The sequence below is a fragment of the Nyctereutes procyonoides genome, unplaced genomic scaffold, assembly GCF_905146905.1.
Source record: "Nyctereutes procyonoides isolate TBG_1078 unplaced genomic scaffold, NYPRO_anot_genome, whole genome shotgun sequence".
Classification (NCBI taxonomy): domain Eukaryota; kingdom Metazoa; phylum Chordata; class Mammalia; order Carnivora; family Canidae; genus Nyctereutes; species Nyctereutes procyonoides.
In genome coordinates this window covers 17,511,838-17,530,854 of record NW_026575034.1, presented here as the reverse complement: position 1 = coordinate 17,530,854, position 19,017 = coordinate 17,511,838, and the positions used below count along the sequence as shown (strand labels likewise).

The following is a 19,017-nucleotide window of genomic DNA, read 5'->3' as shown; positions in this document are numbered from 1 at the left end:
AGTACAACAAGGTATTTTTAGTGCATGGTCTTTTGATGTCAGATCTCTGGGTCAAATTCCAGCTTAGCCACTTACCAGTCATGTGACAGTGTCACATGCAGTGTCAATTGCAGTGTCAATTCACTCACCACTTGTGTTTTAGTTTCCTCATCTGTAATCTAGATAATTCTACAGAATCTACTTCATAAGGTTCTTGTGAGGACAAAATGAGTTGTTATAGGAAGCCTTTTATAACACACACGCACGCACGCACACACAGAATAAATATGAAAGCTTTTTTCAAACATTTAGAGTACATTCATTTGAAAAATACTTATTCATTACATATTCTTTGGTATGACACCATGCCTCTAAAACTTAAATCATGTTGTTTTCCCAAGACTCTTATCATATCACCAGCTACTTATATTTTAACAACAATAACTGTAGTCAGTAAGGGTTAAAACAGGAATCACTTATTAAAGAAAAGACATTGCCATTAGTTGCTAATAGTGTTTTTCTTCTCATAAGTGATCTGAAATATTATAAACCAAATCTATATACAATTAAGACTAAAAAGCATTTTTTAATCATTTTAAAACAAAGTTTAAAGATGAGGCTTATTGTAGTTGTATGGATAGTCTACATAAAAATTCAGATTATGGGATAAAGTTACTATATTATATTCAATTTGTGTTTAAAAGATGGAAAAGCAAAAATGGCTCATGCTCCTGAAACACTAATACTTGGTTTTCTGGTCACTGTGTCTGTATACTGCTGCCCTCTAACGGACAGTGTGGTAAATATAAATAAACATTTGCTACCTTATAGCCAACTTGGTCACATAATGACTTTTTAGAAGACAAAAAATGAGAAGTTTAAGGCTCACACTGAACTCTGCATATTCTTAGAAACATCTGTTCTTACTTGGAGTTTCAACTGCATTTGGGCAAGTCCCTTGAAGATTACTGAGCTCATTAAAAACCACAGCCCGATTTTGTTGTTGAATATCTTTGTGGAAACAAGGAAATTCATTATTTTCAATAAAATAAAGCAGCTGCCAAATTTTCATCTTCGATTGTACAGAAATGAAATTATAAATTACTAGCCAAGAATTCGGGCAACTAAATACTTATGGTGAACATGGTAACAATTCTGTCCAAGGCAACCAAGATAAACTGCCCCAAAAAGCCAGCAAAATGCACTACTGTTTAGAGGGAATTTTAAAATTAGTAATGATTTTCAAGAAATAGGCTCTGTAATCCTGCTTTGAGAATATATGATAGTAATGGGAAGTACAGTGATTTTTCTCAGACTTGAAAGAATGACACACATACCATCTGGTTTGGAAACATGGATTTTTCTTTTATTTCTTTTTTTTGGTGGGGGGGGGGGGCAAGCCAAATGAGAATATGCCTAGGGCTTAAGGAAAACAAGGCTGAGAATGCACTTCAAATAAAAGCAAAGCAAACAAAATAAAACAAAAGCCCCAAACTCTACTGGAAATCCCAAGTAGGCAACATTGGGGAAAATATTTCTTTCCACATGTTGGTCTTAGCAGTGCATGACAAATGAATGTGACCTTGTTTGCAGCTACCAAGTTCCCCGTATTAATTTAGGTATTTAATAATTATTTAATGTGCACTGGGATGCCTGGGTGGCTCAGTGGTTGAGCATCTGTCTTTGGCTCAGGGCGTGATCCTGGGGTTCTGGGATCGAATTCCACATCGGGCTCCCTGTGAGGAGGCTGCTTCTCCTTCTGCCTATGTCTCTGCCTCTCTTTGTGTCTCTCATGAATAAATAAAACCTTTTAAAAAATTATTTAATGTGCACCAATTATTCATAGAGTTGTATGAAATATCATGTTATACAAATTTTTTCAAACATAGCTGAAATCAATACTATTACTGGACAAAGTCATTGAACACTGACAAAATGTAACTGGGCTTTGCCTAGCTATGAATACAATACTGATGCAAGGAAACATTTTCAATTTTCCATCCTCACAGGACCTTTAATGATCATCCTACTGAATTAACGTTGCATCCTTAATACAACTAAATTTGGTATATGACTTTAATATCTAATGTGATGGTTGCCCTAATCTAGGGTTTCTGTACCATGGCATTATTAACATTTCGACCTAGGTAATTCTTTTTTTGGGGGGGAGGGATAGTGAATGTCTTGTATATTTTAAGATATTTAGAAGCATTCCTGGCTTCCGTGTACTAGACGCCAGTAGCACATCCTCTCCAGCTGTGACAACGAGAAATGTCTCCAGACATACACCAAATTTCTAGAGGAGAGGGGTTGCCCCTGTTGAGAACCACTGCTCTAATTCATGATTCGAGATGGAGTATTTTAAGACAAATACTCTTCGCAAGTGCTGAGGGATCATGTAATGACTAGGTAAGGGACCTATACTTTCACTCACCTGCTGACATGCAAATTAAAACTCTAAGATACCACACACTTATAAGAATGGCTAAAAAGAAAATAAAACAAAAAAACAATGATACCAAATGTTAGTAAAGATGTGGAACAAATGGAACTCATATATGGCTGGTGGGAATGCAAAATGGTATAGATGTTTGGGAAAACGGTCTGGCAGTTATTAGTTTTCTTATAAAATTAATATTTTGTTAACCATATATCCCAGCATCCTACTTCTAAATATTTACCCAAGAGAAATGAAAATTTATGTTCATTTATGTTCTGCATATGTTCATAATTGCCAAAATTGCCCTAGAGTTAGCTAATGGACAAACACAAATTTGATACATCCATACAATGGAATAACACTCAACAATGAAAAGAAATAAACAACTGATATATGCAGCAACAAAGAGGAATCTGAAAGGCATATGCTAAGTGAAAGAAACCAAACTCAAAAGCTACATACTGACATTACAGAAAAGGCAAAAACTTCAGAGACAGAAAACAGATCAGTTACTAAGAGCTTGAGGTGGTAGGAGGAAGTGATTATAACAAATTAAGAAATTTTGAAGGGTGACAAAAATGTTCTGTCTTTGTTGTAATGGTGATGGTTGTATAGTTTCATTTCATTTCTTTTTTTTTTTTTTTATGATAGTCACAGAGAGAGAGAGAGAGAGAGAGAGAGGCAGAGACATAGGCAGAGGGAGAAGCAGGCTCCATGCACCGGGAGCCTGACGTGGGATTCGATCCCGGGTCTCCAGGATCACGCCCTGGGCCAAAGGCAGGCGCCAAACCGCTGCACCACCCAAGGATCCCCATTTCATTTCTTTGAATACTTTCATTTCAAGATCATTTGTCAAAATCTACAGTACATTAAAAAAGTAAATCTTACTATATGTAAATTGTATCACAGCAAATGTGACTTAAACAAATAAATAAGGGGGAAAGTGTGATTTTTATGTTTGGGTTAGGGATTTCATCACAAAAATCTAAGTAAGTGGTTTATGTTTTGACTTTTTAAGACTAAAGATAATCACAGTATTTTACTTCCTTCTTATAACAATAACAAAATCCTTTTATTTACAGTTAGCAAAGAGTACTAATATCATCAGTGTAGATTAAATTTGCCTGGTAGTGAATTTAACTTTATGTGGCAATGTAAAGGGTATAGATCTTTTTTTTTAATGATTTATTTATTTATTTATTTATTCATTCAGAGAGAGCGAAGAGAGAGGCAGAGACACAGGCAGAGGGAGAAGCAGGCTCCCTGCAGGAAGCCCGATATGGGACTCGATCCTGGGTCTCCAGGATCACACCCCGGGCTGCACGAGGCACTAAACCGCTGGGCCACCGGGGCTGCCCAAGGGTATAGATCTTATGGGACTTACAAAGGCTATTCCTGTACGTGGGCTTTGTTCTCCCATTAGGATTTCAAAATCTATTCATTGCAATCCTGGGGGAAAAAATATTCTTACAGCACAAATAGAGATCTCATATTATTCTACAAGAAACCCCAAGTCTTCTCATTTTTCCTTTAAATTTTAAGAAAACTGTCAAATTACAGTCTAGCAAATACTTACGTACTATTACAGATACAAAGCAAGTTAGAAAAGCTGTACTTTGTAAAACTGTAAAATACATGTCCAACTGATTTCTTGATGCCTTGGAATGGAGGTTTTATAAAGTTCTTATCTTGGCCTATCTTAACATTCTCATTTTGTGCATAGCTAGTGGTCCTTTGTAAGTGTGTACGAAAATCACAGAGACAAAGCCAGTAAGTACATAAATGTGCTATCATGTAGACAAGAGGAGTCTGAAAGCCAACTCAAGCAGACCCAGACCCAGTACTATCAATTGAGAATGGAAAGAAAAGCTGTATAATAAATGACAGATAATCTTCATGGTATAAAACTTGCCAATGCTTAACACAACTTGTCTCAAATGGAGTTATTTCCTTCCTTCTCCTTCATGTCCACTTACCATTCCCCTCCTCTACTTAAGTCACCAAATTCTTTCCTTAGTTATTAGGAAGCTCCAGAAAGTTAAAAGAGCGCCCAAAATGAGTTACAATTCATCCAACTCATATCTTTCACATTCTGACTCACTAAAAAGCAATATAAAGGAGTGGTGAGAAGAAACTGAGAAATTAAGGTTCCTTTTCAGTACTTCAAAGATAAGCAAAGCACAGAGACTAGGTACACATACCAGACTTCACTGCAACAAAGTATTTACAAACATCTAAGTGGAATCACCAGGTCTCAATTCTAACCCAATAATAAGGAAACAGTCAAATTATATGGTTGATTCCTGCTTACCAAAAGGGAATTTTAGAATGTGATAAAAAAAAAAAATCCCTGACTAGTTAAAAATAGAACCATCTGGATTATTTTCCTTGCTTTGAGATCATCCTCCCTCCTTCCCCTGGACTTCCTGCATGACCCAAAAAAGTAACTTTACCATCATGCTCTGCTTTTTAACTTTGTAATGTATTCACTTCAGGAATGTTGGAAACTTGCAGAATTTAGAATCTTACAACCAGAAGGAATCTCAGAAAGTCTGATGACAATCCAGGGGATATTCTGAAACTCTTACTGATCAGGTACATGTATTTCTTTTGAAGGATATTAGAGGAATTGTATACCTAGAAAATGCCTCACACTAGCAGATGCCTATAAATACATACTGAAAAAATGGAAGTGATTAAACTAAATGGAATAGAATAAGACTGGGATCCCTGGGTGGCGCAGTGGTTTAGCGCCGGTCTTCGGCCCAGGGCACGATCCTGGAGACCCGGGATTGAATCCCACGTCAGGCTCCCGGTGCATGGAGCCTGCTTCTCCCTCTGCCTGTGTCTCTGCCTCTCTCTCTCTCTCTCTCTCTCTCTCTCTCTGTGACTGTCATAAATAAATTTTAAAAAAAGGAATAGAATAAGACTGATGGGGAGGAATGCCCAATAAGGGTTAATAAATGAAGGGCAATATACTTCTCTTACCTAGTAATACAGTCCCTCATGGTGATCACTTTAAAAGTGTTGTTTTTAAAGGATAGGTGTTGTTTATGTTTTACATTTATCTTTAAGAAGGTATAATTTTTAACTGCTCTGCCTTTCCTGGGCCAGCCTCCTGTCCACCAGGAGTGCTGGTGCCCGGGAACCTCCATCCCTTCCCCTGCATCCAGGCAGGCCCCCTTGAGGGACATCAGAATCCTCTGTCTGTGCCACAGCTGAGTGTCTTCCTCCAAGAGAGATCTGGAGCACAAAATGAGAGATTTCACCTCTTTTGGGAACAAGAAGCTCTACTTTTGATACCCATGCCTTAGTGTGTTTACTTGAAGAAAATGGGTTCACCACCCAGCAAGCAAAAATCACTGGCTGCGTTGGTCAAGATCATAGACACCAGGGAATCCCTGGGTGGCTCAGCAGTTTAGCACGTGCCTTCAGTGCAGGGCATGATCCTGGAGTTCCGGGATCAAGTCCCACATCAGGCTCCCTGCATGGAGCCTGCTTCTCCCTCTGCTTGTGTCTCTGCCTCTCTCTCAGTCTCTCTGTGTGTCTCTCATGAATAAATAAATAAAATCTTAAAAAAAAATAAAAAAAAAGATCATAGACACCAACGTGGATATCATCTACAAGGATATGTGGTCACCAAGATGCAGCAGGAGATTGCCGCTCAGCAAATAATGTCTTAGGCTACTAATGTGAAAAAAAGATATTATTTTGGAGAAGAGTGATTTTCAGCCCTCAGAGCAGAAAATCAGAAAACAAACCTTGAACTACATCAGTTAGAACAAGTAATGGATGAAGTAATCAAAGTCCAAACAGATACCAAATTAGACTTCAATCTAGAAAAGAACATGGTGAAATAACTGCATTTGTTGAATGAAAGGAAGATGCTAGAAGCAAGGACAGAAAATCATGCCCAGCAAGATTGGGTTTCATCCAGACAGGAAGACAGAAAGAGGTCACTGGCCTCAAAACCATGCTGGGGGGGCAGCCCCGGTGGCACAGCGGTTTAGCGCCGCCTGCAGTGCAGGGCGTGATCCTGGAGACCCTGGATCGAGTCCCACGTCAGGCTCTCTGTATGATGCCTGCTTCTCCCTCTGCCTGTGTCTCTGCCTCTCTCTCTCTGTCTCTATGAATAAATAAATAAAATCTTAAAAAAAAAAAAAACCATGCTAGGGTTGCACAAGCTCAATAACATTAAATATTCAGCAGGGTTTACATTTATGTGCCTAACAGTAGTTCTGGGATTTTTATCACCTATGGATATAATAATGTGTCTATTTAAAGAGAAAAAAAAGAATATATAACTATTATTTATTTCAGTTTTCAGTTTTGTGTCAGTTTAGTGTAAGCTATGTAATATGTAGTATTACATATTAGTAGTATGTAGTATAAGCTATCACAAAACTTAAGTTCCAGGATGGCAAGAAAGGAAATTACTTTTGTTTTTGCATCAGAGTGGCTTGGCACAGTACCTTACATATGCGATGTACTTAGTCATATAACAGGCACAAATCTGTGTCAAAACCCCAGCTCTGGTCACTTAAAGGCTATAAAATTTTACAGCTCAGAATAATCTTATAAAGATCTAAGAAATAAACATATAGTTATTCAAGGGATCAGTCCCAAAATCTCAAACACTGATTCCCATTGGATGTTTTGCTATTTTTTGAAATCTATCAGTAAATCACTCCTAGTGGACAAGACAAAAACTTTCTACCTCTGGTTTCCTCACCTATCAACATCTGCCCTATTTATCTCACAGGGTTATTTATAAGATCAAATGCAAAAGTATGATAAAGTGCTTTATAAAGAATGAAGTATAAAGTCTGTCATTGGAAGTATCACTATTTTTCCAGTTGGAGATGAGCCAGCCTAATGGAGAGAAAGAAAATAGGCTTAGGAATTGGACAGATGAAAGTTTCTGAATTTAAAATCTGGATTCAATCACTTCATAGCCATACGATCCTGAGTCAATTATCTTCAGTAAAATTGGGATAATGACACCTATCTTAACCTGTGGTTATGAAGATTACAGATGATGCATATAAAAGTGCTTACTCCCATGTTTGGTACACTGTGCTAAACACTCAATATTCATCACTATTACAGTAAGTCATCAGAAATTTCTCACGAGGTCATGCAATACATTAGTTCTACACAGCCATCATAAATGGCAAAGACCAGTACAGAACGCACATTTTCCTTCTCACAGAACTTTTTTTTTTTAAGTTTCAGCATATTAATCAAGAAATAGATTTATACTGGACATAGTTATATGTGGAGCGTAGAGTATTAGTTAAAGGGATAGATTTTAAAATAACTTCAGAAATAAAATATACAAATAATTGAATAATATGAAACAAACACAATTCAGAATTCCTGTTTTTATCCAATTGTGTCTCAGATTTCACATGAATGTGACAAAGCACTGACTGATGACCCCATGTCCAAAAGGTCCATCTATTCAAATAATTAATTTAAACAATACTAGGATAACCAACCCCAAATCCTTCTTAAATATATTTCCTGAAAAATGCATCTTCCCTTAACTTTCCCCTGGAATACCATACTTTCCATTCTCTTAGTAAAAGTTTCAACTCTGGGTGGTTTCACACATAGGAAGTATGACTAGTAATCATTAGCCAAAATCCATTTTTTTGCATGTACATAATCTCCCTATCACCTTAGGTTCTTTTCTGTCTTGGCATCCAAACGATTACTTCACACTTTATCACATCCCAATCTTTATAACTTACTGCATTTCTTCTATACAAGGAATATTTCCATCCTTGAGTTTCTGTGGTCACTTAATAATTGGTTTTCTTTCTTTCAGCTTTTTACTCTCTATCTGCTCAAAACAATACAACTCAAACAATTTTCCTGATCCAGATGACAATCACTGCACCACACTAAAGCAGAGCATATCGGTCAATTCTAGTTCTGGTCTCCAATGAGTCTAATCTTTACATCTTAAAAATGCTCTTAAGAACACAGAGACCTAAATGAAAATCACAATAAGGGCACATAGCAGACTGCAAAACCATGATTAAGCTATCTTTGTAGCATAGCTGATTGACAGGAAAATCACTTTGAACTGTAATATCTTGTAACTTATAATCCAAAAAGTTTTAAGTCAGAACAAAAAGATTATTACTAGAAAGATGTAGCTTCTTAGTTTTTTAAATAAGATAATTACATACTTTTAAAATTAACTATCTGGGATGCCTGAGTGGCTCAGTTGGCTAAGCACCTCACTTGATTTTTGACTCAGGTCATGATTTCATGGGTCCTAGGATCAGGCCCCCAGTTGGGCTCCATGCTTAGTGGGGAAGCTGCTTGAAAGATTCTCTCCCTCTGCCTCACTCCCAATTTGTGCACACACATGTGCTCTCTCAAATAAATCTTTAAAAAAATTAAATTAAATTAAATTAATGACTATCTAAAATATATTTACTTACATTTTTGAATAGTTGCTCAGCCAGTTCTCTGACATGCTTTATTATCTTCAATGGGTTATTTTCTTCAACTTTAATTCGCTCTACTTCAAAAGCTACCAACTTGGAAAAAGAATCAAATGGCAAAACATCAACTCCAAAATATGCTAAATTAGAAAACTGTGACAATTTCATACAATTTGCAAACCAAAAAGCATCTAAAATACATACTATTATTAAAACAAAATCTTTTACATTTTTGCTGGGTTTCACCTCTATTCTAGAATTACAGAATCAGTCAAGTCTTTTGATGGTTTGGTGGTCTCTCCCTGATGATTTGGGGCCTGATTTCTTCATGGGAAAAGTCATTTCTGCAATTGGGAGAGACCTTCTCATTTTCCAGGCCTCATACGGAGAATTCTTGCACTCAGAGAATTTCAGATGATCAGAAAGTCTACAAACACTTCCCTAACTCACAAAACATGAACCAAATGTTCAAGTCAGGTCACTCAGACTTTAGTCCTAGCTCTGCTGACAGTGTGATTTGGAACAAGTCAGTAAAACTCCTGAGCTTCAGTCTTTTCATCTCTACTATCAGATGGAAAAACAAAATGACCTTTGGCCTCCTTCTAGTTCTCAAATTATATAACTCTAATCCATTTCCCCCAGTAAATTAATTTAGTGTATCATAGAGAGAACTGTGTGGGTGTATCCATTTGAAGTAGAGAGAAGAATACTAACAGGAAAAATATGTATATGGGAAAGAAGGGTAAATGGATGATTTTTTTTTTTTTTTGATGGATGATTTTTTAAAAAAGGGGTAAAATACAGGATTTTTTCCTTCTGGAAACTAACAGATTCACTAAAGAAGACAAACATACAAAACTATGACTTCACCTATTTTAGTCCAAGATTCAGAAAGATTGTCAAACAAAGGTAAATATACCTTACCTTCTAACAGGCCTATTTGACGGGAGTGGGGACAAGACAATACACAATGTAAGTAGCCTCTCAAAGCCTCTTAAATCTTCAGACTGGTAGACTGCCCTAGGTTAAATGAAAACAAGGATCCCTTTCCCAGGAGCAAATGCTATTTTTCTTTAAAAGCACATTCAAGGGCAGCCTGGGTGGCTCAGCGGTTTAGTGCCGCCTTTGACCTGGGGCGTGATCCTGGAGATCCGGAATCGAGTCCCACGTTAGGCTCCCTGCATGGAGTCTGCTCCTCCCTCTGCCTGTGTCTCTACCTCTCTGTCTCTCTCTTTCTCATGAATAAATAAATAAAATCTTAAAAAAAAAAAAAAAAGCACACTCAAGCAAATTAAATGGCCTAACAGGGGTGGAAGGAGAAATTACTTAGGTCAGCATCTCATTCCGTTGAGGCCTTTGGCTGAAATATACATATACACAACTGGCTTTTAAGTAACAACATAAATTAGACACCAAAAATCCTAATTGTAGGCAGAACACAGAACTGGATGAACGCTAAGGGGAGACTCAATAGCATCATTTGCCTTAGCATCATTTCCAATCAAGAGGCTATATGTATATCTTATGTATATAAATACAAATTATAAAAGGTAAGTTGCCACATAAAGTTAGAGACCTAACATAAAACTTAATACAGACTAAGTGGCTCTCAAGAGTCATTTACTCTGGGAAAGTTTGGAGGAAGTGGTGAGACAAGAGCAGACCATGAAAACTAGGAAGCCATGGTTACAATGAAAGGTAGACAGAGGATACTCCAGGCAAGGGAAAGATGTACAACAATAGTCAGAGATCATAGCAAGCAAGCGTTCTGCAGGCAATCAATCTGACTTAGTAGTTGTGATGAAGCTGCCAGAATGAGTTACTAAGAGAATTTAGATAGACAAAAAAGTAAGGTATATAAACCAATGTTACTATTCAGAATGCTTTAGAGACTAATAAAATTTGAGAACTAGAAAGGACTCTGGAGAGCATCTAATGTAACTCCATAAAACATTATGTATCAATTACTTAGTTCAGGATATAAAAGCTGATATATACATATATTAGTATTAGTTAGTGATCAATCATATTAAATGTTGGTATTAGGGGATCAGTGATTATTAATTGATCAGAAAGAACTACACACCACCGGGCATCTCTCCTAAGTCTTTAAACGTTTTTGTTATTAACTAAGGTATCTGGTGCAGATCTCTATACTCAGAACCACAGCATGGGCCCCTTCATTCATTACCTGTGATTACTTATCTTTGCAGAAAATAAAAGATCTTTCTCGGAACCGAGGATAGAACTTGGCTCCTATATTCTTTATATAAAATAAAACCACTTGCAGCAAAACATGATCACTGTTACTATTCTCCAATATCTTAGGTGCTAAGAGTGTTTTCCTTTCATATACTTCACAGAACTTTTAGATTTATTGGTTCCAATATAGTGCTCTTTCAGAAATTGAAATGGGAATAATATTCATTGTTCTATCCACCAGAATGAGCTGCTGTAAATGCAGTTAAATGATAAATGGAAAGATGTGTTAAAGTAAATCACGACTAACACAAAAGAGCATCCTTATTTGGAGTCACATTTGTTCTAATTTTCCCATTACATGGCCAATTCCTTGAAGATAGAGATGAAATCTGCCTTCCATACATTTAAGATCTCCTACGGGAGATAGACCAATGTTGAATGCCACCAAGCAAAGATCATAGGGGAAGAGAGGGAAAAATAAAATAAGACAAAATCAGAGAGGGAAATAAATGATAAAAGACTCCTAACTATAGAAAAAAACTGAGGATTGCTGGAGGGGAGGCGGACGGGGGATAGGGTAACTGAGTGATGGGCATTAAGGAGGTGTAATGAGCACTGGGTGTTATAAGCAACTGATGAGTCACTGACCTCTGCCTCTGAAACTAATACATTATATGTTAATTAAATGAATTTAAATCCTAAAAAAAAGAATGCCACTGAGCCAACTATGGCTTTATGATGCTAATAGACTAGATGTAACTATAGTTTGAAATCACATACCTATATGTTAAACCTAGACCTTTCTCTCGATGAAACTGATAAAAAGAATCATTGTACTTATTGCCTTAAAAAATAAGCTTGTCAATTTTTCAAAAAGATTTTAATGAACTATTTAAATTCAGTTGTTCAAGATACTTAATGTATTTCTGTGACATCTTATATTTTTTCTAATTTTTCAAATCCACATTATAAATATCAAGATCTAATAAGCATAATAACATTTGTATTATTTGATATTTAATTTATAATATATTTAGGATTTTGATTAAAATACTATTTAACTTTTAACCACTAGTCCAATTTTGTCTGTATATATCCATTCATTTGATAAGAACTATACCTCATCAAAGAGATCACAGGATCTATAGGGAGGACCTCTTTCTGAAACAAAACCTGCAAATGCCATTCCATTAAGAACTTTGGTGAGGAAATCGTTCTCAACCAAACCACGCTGCCCCAAGAAAGCTGTCTGTAAAGAAAGAAAAAAGTAAAATGAATAATTTATCACCTAAAAATGGATGAATGGTCAAAACAAAAAGAGATCAAAGACTGAATAAATATCTTCATGCATAATGTGGGGTTATAAAATATATTCTCTCAAAAAGGACTTTTGATACCTGAAATATTGTATTAGAATAAAAATGAGTTTGTCGATAAAGCAGGAGAAGAAACAAAAAATTAACACTCAATTTTAAAAGAAAAACCAATTTAGGGGTGTCAGGGAGGCCCAGCTGGTTAAGCAGCCAACTTTTGATTTCAGCTCAGGTCATTTCCTCAGGGTGGTAAGATGGAGGAGCCCCATGTAGTTGGGCTCTGCATTCAGTAGGGAGTCTGCTTGAGATTATCTCTCTCCCTCTCCCACTACCCCTCTTCCAACTCTCTCTTTCTCTCCAAAATAACTAAATAAATCCTTTAAAAAAAAAAAGAGGAAAACCAATTTAAAATTAAGTGAACTCTAAAGAAAACATGTCAGTTTCATAGTGTTATTAAAAATTATCATCTAATCATACAAAGCAGAGACTTAAAAAATAACCACATTAAAAAAAACACACATTTGATAAACTAAGGTCAAAATGCATGGCTAGAAGAAGACAACTAAGTTGCTAAGTTGTTTTATTAAATTAGAGGCCACGTTTTGGACACATACAACACAGTACTGTATCATCTTACTTTGTGAAAATGTATTACTGGTTCTGCATGAATTCTTATAAGTTGTAGGCATGATCTATACCCTTGGAAGAGTTGTGCAAATAATCTAAGAAAAACTGCACGCACTTCTTTATCCTAAAAAATATAAGACAAAACAAGTTAGGTAACTGAATTTCTTTAAAAAAAACAAATGAAATATCACAAAGACAAAAGTTGAAAACCTGAGAGATTATTTAATTAATCTTTCTGCACTTCCTATACATAAGTCTTACTCCTGGCAGCCCTGGGTGTTAGGCATCTAGCCTATAACATTGTTGAACATAGTAGGCTGTTAAATAGTTGCTTTTTTCAAGTGAGCCAAACAAAGCTTGCCTTTAGTAGATCGAATTTTCCTCTCAGAAAAAGCCAGTCTCCCTCTTCACCAAGTTAGAGAAGGACATCTTTCCCAAGTCAATTGATTTTTATATCCATCAAAAGAATTATAGTCACAAATATAAAAGAAAAAAAAATCTCAAAAGACTGTATTTAAAAGTTTATGAAATTCTTTCAAAGTTTATCCAACTTATAAAAATCTATTCCTATATTAGTAAGGTATGACTTTGGTTTTGATAATTCAGGTTTTAATAAAATCATAGTTTTAGAACTGAACGGAAACTTACAGATTTATTTGGTCAACTCCTGGATGAAGAAATGCTCAAGAATATTTAAATAACTAATCAAAGGTATCCAGTTCTATAAGGCTTCTGATGGCCACAAAGCTCAAGTCTAAGGAATGCACTAAGCAAAATTTTAAAGGGGTCTTTATTATATATACTAACCCTTACTTACATGGCTTCCAGTTAGAACTTATTTTCATCTACCCATCAAACTTGACTCTCTTATATGTGTTTCCATTTTTTGCAAGCTTCCCTTTTAATCTTTGCTGGTCCTTTCCATTTAATACTTCGCATAGTTTTCCAGGCTATAGCCCAACTTACTCTTGCCTCCTTGGGGCAACAGTAGCCCAGTCAATGTGCTGCCCTGTGGATCCTCTGGGAGCAGGTAACAAGATCAGTCAGTGACAGTTCTAATTTCTAATTCGGTACACTTATTATTAAGCAGTACATCTGACTGTCACTACACTCAGCTTCTTTAACAACCATACAAATAAAAGTACAGCTCTATTTAAAAACATTAAATTTAAGTACTAAACTTCTTACCAGCATTTTTGAGTGGGATAAAGCTGTTCGTGGAGGGGGAAAAGCATGATCTGCTACTTCCAAATCTGGGTGTAGAATCTAAAGTAAAGAAATTTGGTTATGTACAAAATCTGAATTTCAATAAAACCTATTATTTAACTAACTTACTTGGAGTACTGAGAGGAAAAAGTGTCAGTACATAAATAACAATATATTCCCTCCAGGAAACAACGCAGTTAGCTGAGGTGCTCTGTGTGTACTATTGTGAAAAGGTCTATCTATCTATCTATCTACACACACTGATAAACATAGAAATGTAAAGTCCTGAAAGAATATACACTGAACTATGAAATATTAGTTACCTGTGGGAAGGGAACAGGCTCGGGCAGAGTGATTTGTCTATATAGCTGAAAATGTTAAACAAGCATTTGCTTTTATGTTTATTAGTGTAATTAAAAATTAATTAACTGAAATACTGAGGATCAAATGAATAAGCTTATGGACTTCACAGTCTAGAAGGGTAAAAGGACAAAACAACATGCAAGTACTATAACCATATAAATAATAATATATATGAGACCTCAAGTATAATTCAACCTAGGGAAAGCTAAAAACAAAAAAAAAAAAAACAAAAAAAAAAACGGTAACATTTGAGTTAGGCTTTGAAGAAGATCAGGCTGGGGAGCAGGTAGGTAAAGATGTATGCAAGACTTAATGAGAAAAAGATGAAACTTCACAAGTAGCAAATTTTTGTCTTCGCAAAATCATTTTCAAATACTCAGGTTTTGGTAGCATACTTATACTAGATGAAAAGACATAATAATACTTAAAACTGACAGTAAGGTATTGACAATATTTGTAATCCAACTACCTAATCATCACTATAATAATATAGTATAATTCATGTCTAGAAAATCATCCATGGTTATTATACAGTTCAAGTACTGTGTTCCCATTTGATCACAATTATTTACTAACCAAATGAAGCTCCTATAATTGTGTGTCAAAGCTCCCACCCAGTTCATCAAACATGATTTCTTTTTGGTTCTAGTTTGATAATACACTATGTTCTTATGTCTTATTTACAGTACCACACTGTACTACACAATTCACCATTGTGCTTGACAACTACAAAAACAAGTATACTCAGTTTTACCAAACTCACTGATCAATTTTGATGCCACAGGTATTGCAGGTTAAGGTATATCAGTGTGCAGCAAAATCTATACCAGGAGACACTGACTTAAGAACTAAAATTTTTAAATTTGTTAATTTTTTAACTTAATCCCCAAATAACTATAAATATCATCATTAAGTAATCATATATAATATTTAGAAACTTATTTATGGTTTATAGAAATAGTAAACATTTTTAATCACTCAAATACTACCTTCTCAACTTCTGCTATATTCATATACTACCCATGCTGTTATTTAGTTAATATTTTTCTTTAAATTGTCTTTAAATCAACTTACCTATTTATATCTAGTATTTTCTTAGGTGATATTACCTATGAAAGCATAGGTTTTAAATGCTATTTTTATTATGACAAATACATAATTATTAAAATAAAAAAGGTTTCCACATGTGACCCAAAATCATCTCCATACTTTACTTTGGTAAACAGTCCTTTAGTCATCCTATGCATACAACATTCATCCTATAGATAAGGTCCAGGAAACAGAGACCTAGAGATGTAATGTGATTTGCTCAATAGTACCAAGTGGCAAGATGTACAGTGGAATTTAGGTCTCCTGAGTCATGCCCTTATATTCTTTCCACTCTACCACACCTTGTATCTATATTATGTTAGGAAAAGTCAGTCTTCTCTAAATGTTCACATCTTATAGATACCACTATTAACAATATACGGACTAATATAAATTTGAAAATATTCTAAAAATAAAATCCTTTCTGATAATCCTAGACTTCTGAGTTCCTATTTAAGTTACTACTTAAGGGGGAAATTTTAATTAATTTTTTTAGATTTATTTATTAATCTCTACCCCAATGCAGGGCTTGAACACATGATCAAAAGTTGGTATTCTTCCAACTGAGCCAGCCAGACACCCCATCAGGGGAAAAGTTTTTAAAACAGCTCATATTGGAATATTATTCAAGAATATGAGGACTAAGGTGTCTGGGTAGCTCAGTCAGTTAAACATCCAACTCCTGATTTCAACTCAGGTCATGATCTCAGGGTTGTGAGATTGAGTCCTATGTCGGGCTCCATGCTGGGCATAGAGGTTGACCTCTCCCTTTGCCCTTCCCCTCCTTACAAAAAAAAGAAAAGAATATGAAGGCTTTAGTTCTAGCTTGAAAAGAAATGCAGAATTTCTAAGATTCAATTTTCTGATGATGAATTAATTGGCACCTAAAATTTTGTCAGTAAAATAAAATGCTCTGATTTAAAAAATCAACTGAGGTAAGGGGTGCCTGGCTGGCCCAGTTGGTAGGACATGTGACTCTAGAGCTCAGGATCATGAGTTCAAGCCCCAAGTTGGACATGGAGCCTACTTAAAAAAAATGTAAAAAAGAAGTAAATCAACTAAGGTAAAATAACTATAAAAACATTAAATGTGCCAGTGAGAAACACTCAAGAAACAAGATGTATTAAAACTTTACTTCGAAAAAATAAATAAATAAATAAAATTTTTAAAAAAACCTTTACTTCAGGAAGAATGCTAGATATTTAATCTATCAGTAAGTTACAGGGTTCTTTTTTTTTTAGTAACTTGAAAACATTGGGAAGACAGTATCACACTGTTTTGCAAGTAGCACAACTACTAAAAAGGAATGAGATGTCAATAAGGAGCTTGAAGGATAAGGAGCAATATCCCTTCCAATAAGGGATATTAGGGAAACCAGGGATTTTGAGGCAGAGCCTGGTCTTATTTTCACAGGTGTGTTGGTATGTTTCCAATACCTAACACAGTATTTGGTATATGTTAACTACTAAATAACTATGCTGAGTGAAAGAGTGAATATAGAACAAACAGAATTTAAAGTGTATTCTTCAGGTAATATCTAGTGAAGAATTCTATTCTAAATATTCTGTGATAATATATCCATGTTTTAAGAACATAAAACTCTTTTTAAAGTAAGCATACTGCCAATGATATCTAATTCCAGTTACCTAAGTTTACATTTAAATCAAAAGAAAATTACTATTAAAAATGTCATACCAAAGAAAGAGCTGCTTGAGTCTGATGTAGAAGTGGTTCCGGGAGGGAAGAGAGGTGAATGCATTCAGGAATTTTAATAGTGCCTCCATCCAAATCTGCTATGATTACATCTAGCTAAAGGAGATAAAAAATTAATAAATAATTAATAAAATGTATTTATTGTTAAGCAAATTAACCTGCTCTTCATTAATTCAAAATGAGAAGACCCAGGTGTGGAAGACTCTTGGCTGTCCATAGCAATAGAATGTTGGGTTCATGACTTCCCAGTTACCATGTATTTCTTAGCTTCCATTGAAATTAGGTGTGGCATGTGATTTTCTGCTAATGCAATGTGAGAAGTGATGTGTACACTTTCAGGTATTCAGAATAGACAAGACGTAAGGATTTCCTATGCTTTCTCCTTCCAAAAACTCAGTCTATGAACTGGCAACAACCTAACCTTGAACATTCAGATGATAACAATGCCTGAGGGGATTCTGGTGGAGAAACAAGAAGGAAAGAAGTTGGACCATGAATGAGTTCATGAAGTAAGTCGGTCTGGTATAATGGAACACCACTATGGACTGCTGCATTCATGTTAAATAAAATTCCATTTTGTTTGAACCATTGTATTTTGGATGCTTTGGTATAGTTTAGTCATATCCTAAATAATATAGTACTCATTACAAGAGTTAAAAAACTAGTGTACATCAAAATGGTACTGTTTGAGTGTTTAAGAAACTGATTTTTAGCATTTTACAAAAGTCTTTAAAAATAACTTACACAAAAATGGAATAGAGAAAATAGCCAAGACTGCTGAAACTATTATGCTGATAATAGGCTTAAAATTCATGCTAATTTATTCATTAAAAATTAAGAAATTTGGGCAGCCCAGGTGGCTCAGCAGTTTAGCGCTGCCTTCAGCCCAGGGTGTGATCCTGGAGACCCAGGATCGAGTCCCACGTCGGCTCCCTGCATGGAGCCTGCTTCTCCCTCTGCCTGTGTTTCTACCTCTCTCTCTCCTCTCTGTGTTCCTCATGAATAAATTATATCTTTTAAAAAAATTAAGAAATTTATTTTTGGAAACATTTACCTTGTCCTACCTCTAGAAAGTTTGTGGTTAGTGGAAAAAATTACCTCTTAACCAGACAGGTATGCTTCTATTAATACTAACTAGGTTTTACTAAGTATGTTTATTGATTTACACATATTTTTACACGGTAATATCAAAGTTAAATAGGAACTAGATATCAACATATAAAGGAAGAAAAATAATTAATATATGCATGAGGGTCCTGTTTATAATTACAATGTTGAATTGTCTTTCGTTAGTTTTAATGACACCTATGATTTGATTACAATTATAATCATGTGTAAGTACCAACAGAGCTTATGTCTTTGCTGGCATTTAAAACTAAAACAAAAGGAGGATTACAAAATTTGAAGAATCTGTCGATCACAGATGTCATATAGACCAATCTTTCAAAAAAGAATTTTTCTTAAAATCCCTGAAAAGTAACATGGAATTTGCTCTTTGCACTCGACTTACAGTAGTTGAGAGTACATTCCTCACATAAAGTAACCCATTCTTCATCATTGGGCAGCTCTAATAGTTGAAAGCCCTTATACTGAGAAGAAATTTGTTTCTATACCCACTACATCC

The 19,017-nt window shown here is 35.3% G+C and overlaps 1 protein-coding gene across 4 annotated transcripts in view; it reads right to left on the bottom strand.

The window, feature by feature from the left end:
• The window catches only part of SBF2 (SET binding factor 2), a 463,379-nt gene that overhangs the window by 198,578 nt on the left and 245,784 nt on the right, over positions 1 to 19,017 (bottom strand). For all 4 annotated transcript variants that reach the window (XM_055317649.1, XM_055317650.1, XM_055317651.1 and 1 more), the window contains 5 exons: positions 17,376 to 17,489; positions 14,211 to 14,288; positions 13,033 to 13,146; positions 12,203 to 12,331; positions 8,878 to 8,976 (listed from right to left, as the gene is read on the bottom strand). In XM_055317649.1, coding sequence (XP_055173624.1) covers positions 8,878 to 8,976; positions 12,203 to 12,331; positions 13,033 to 13,146; positions 14,211 to 14,288; positions 17,376 to 17,489 — 534 coding nt within the window. The remainder of the gene's footprint in view (positions 1 to 8,877; positions 8,977 to 12,202; positions 12,332 to 13,032; positions 13,147 to 14,210; positions 14,289 to 17,375; positions 17,490 to 19,017) is intronic.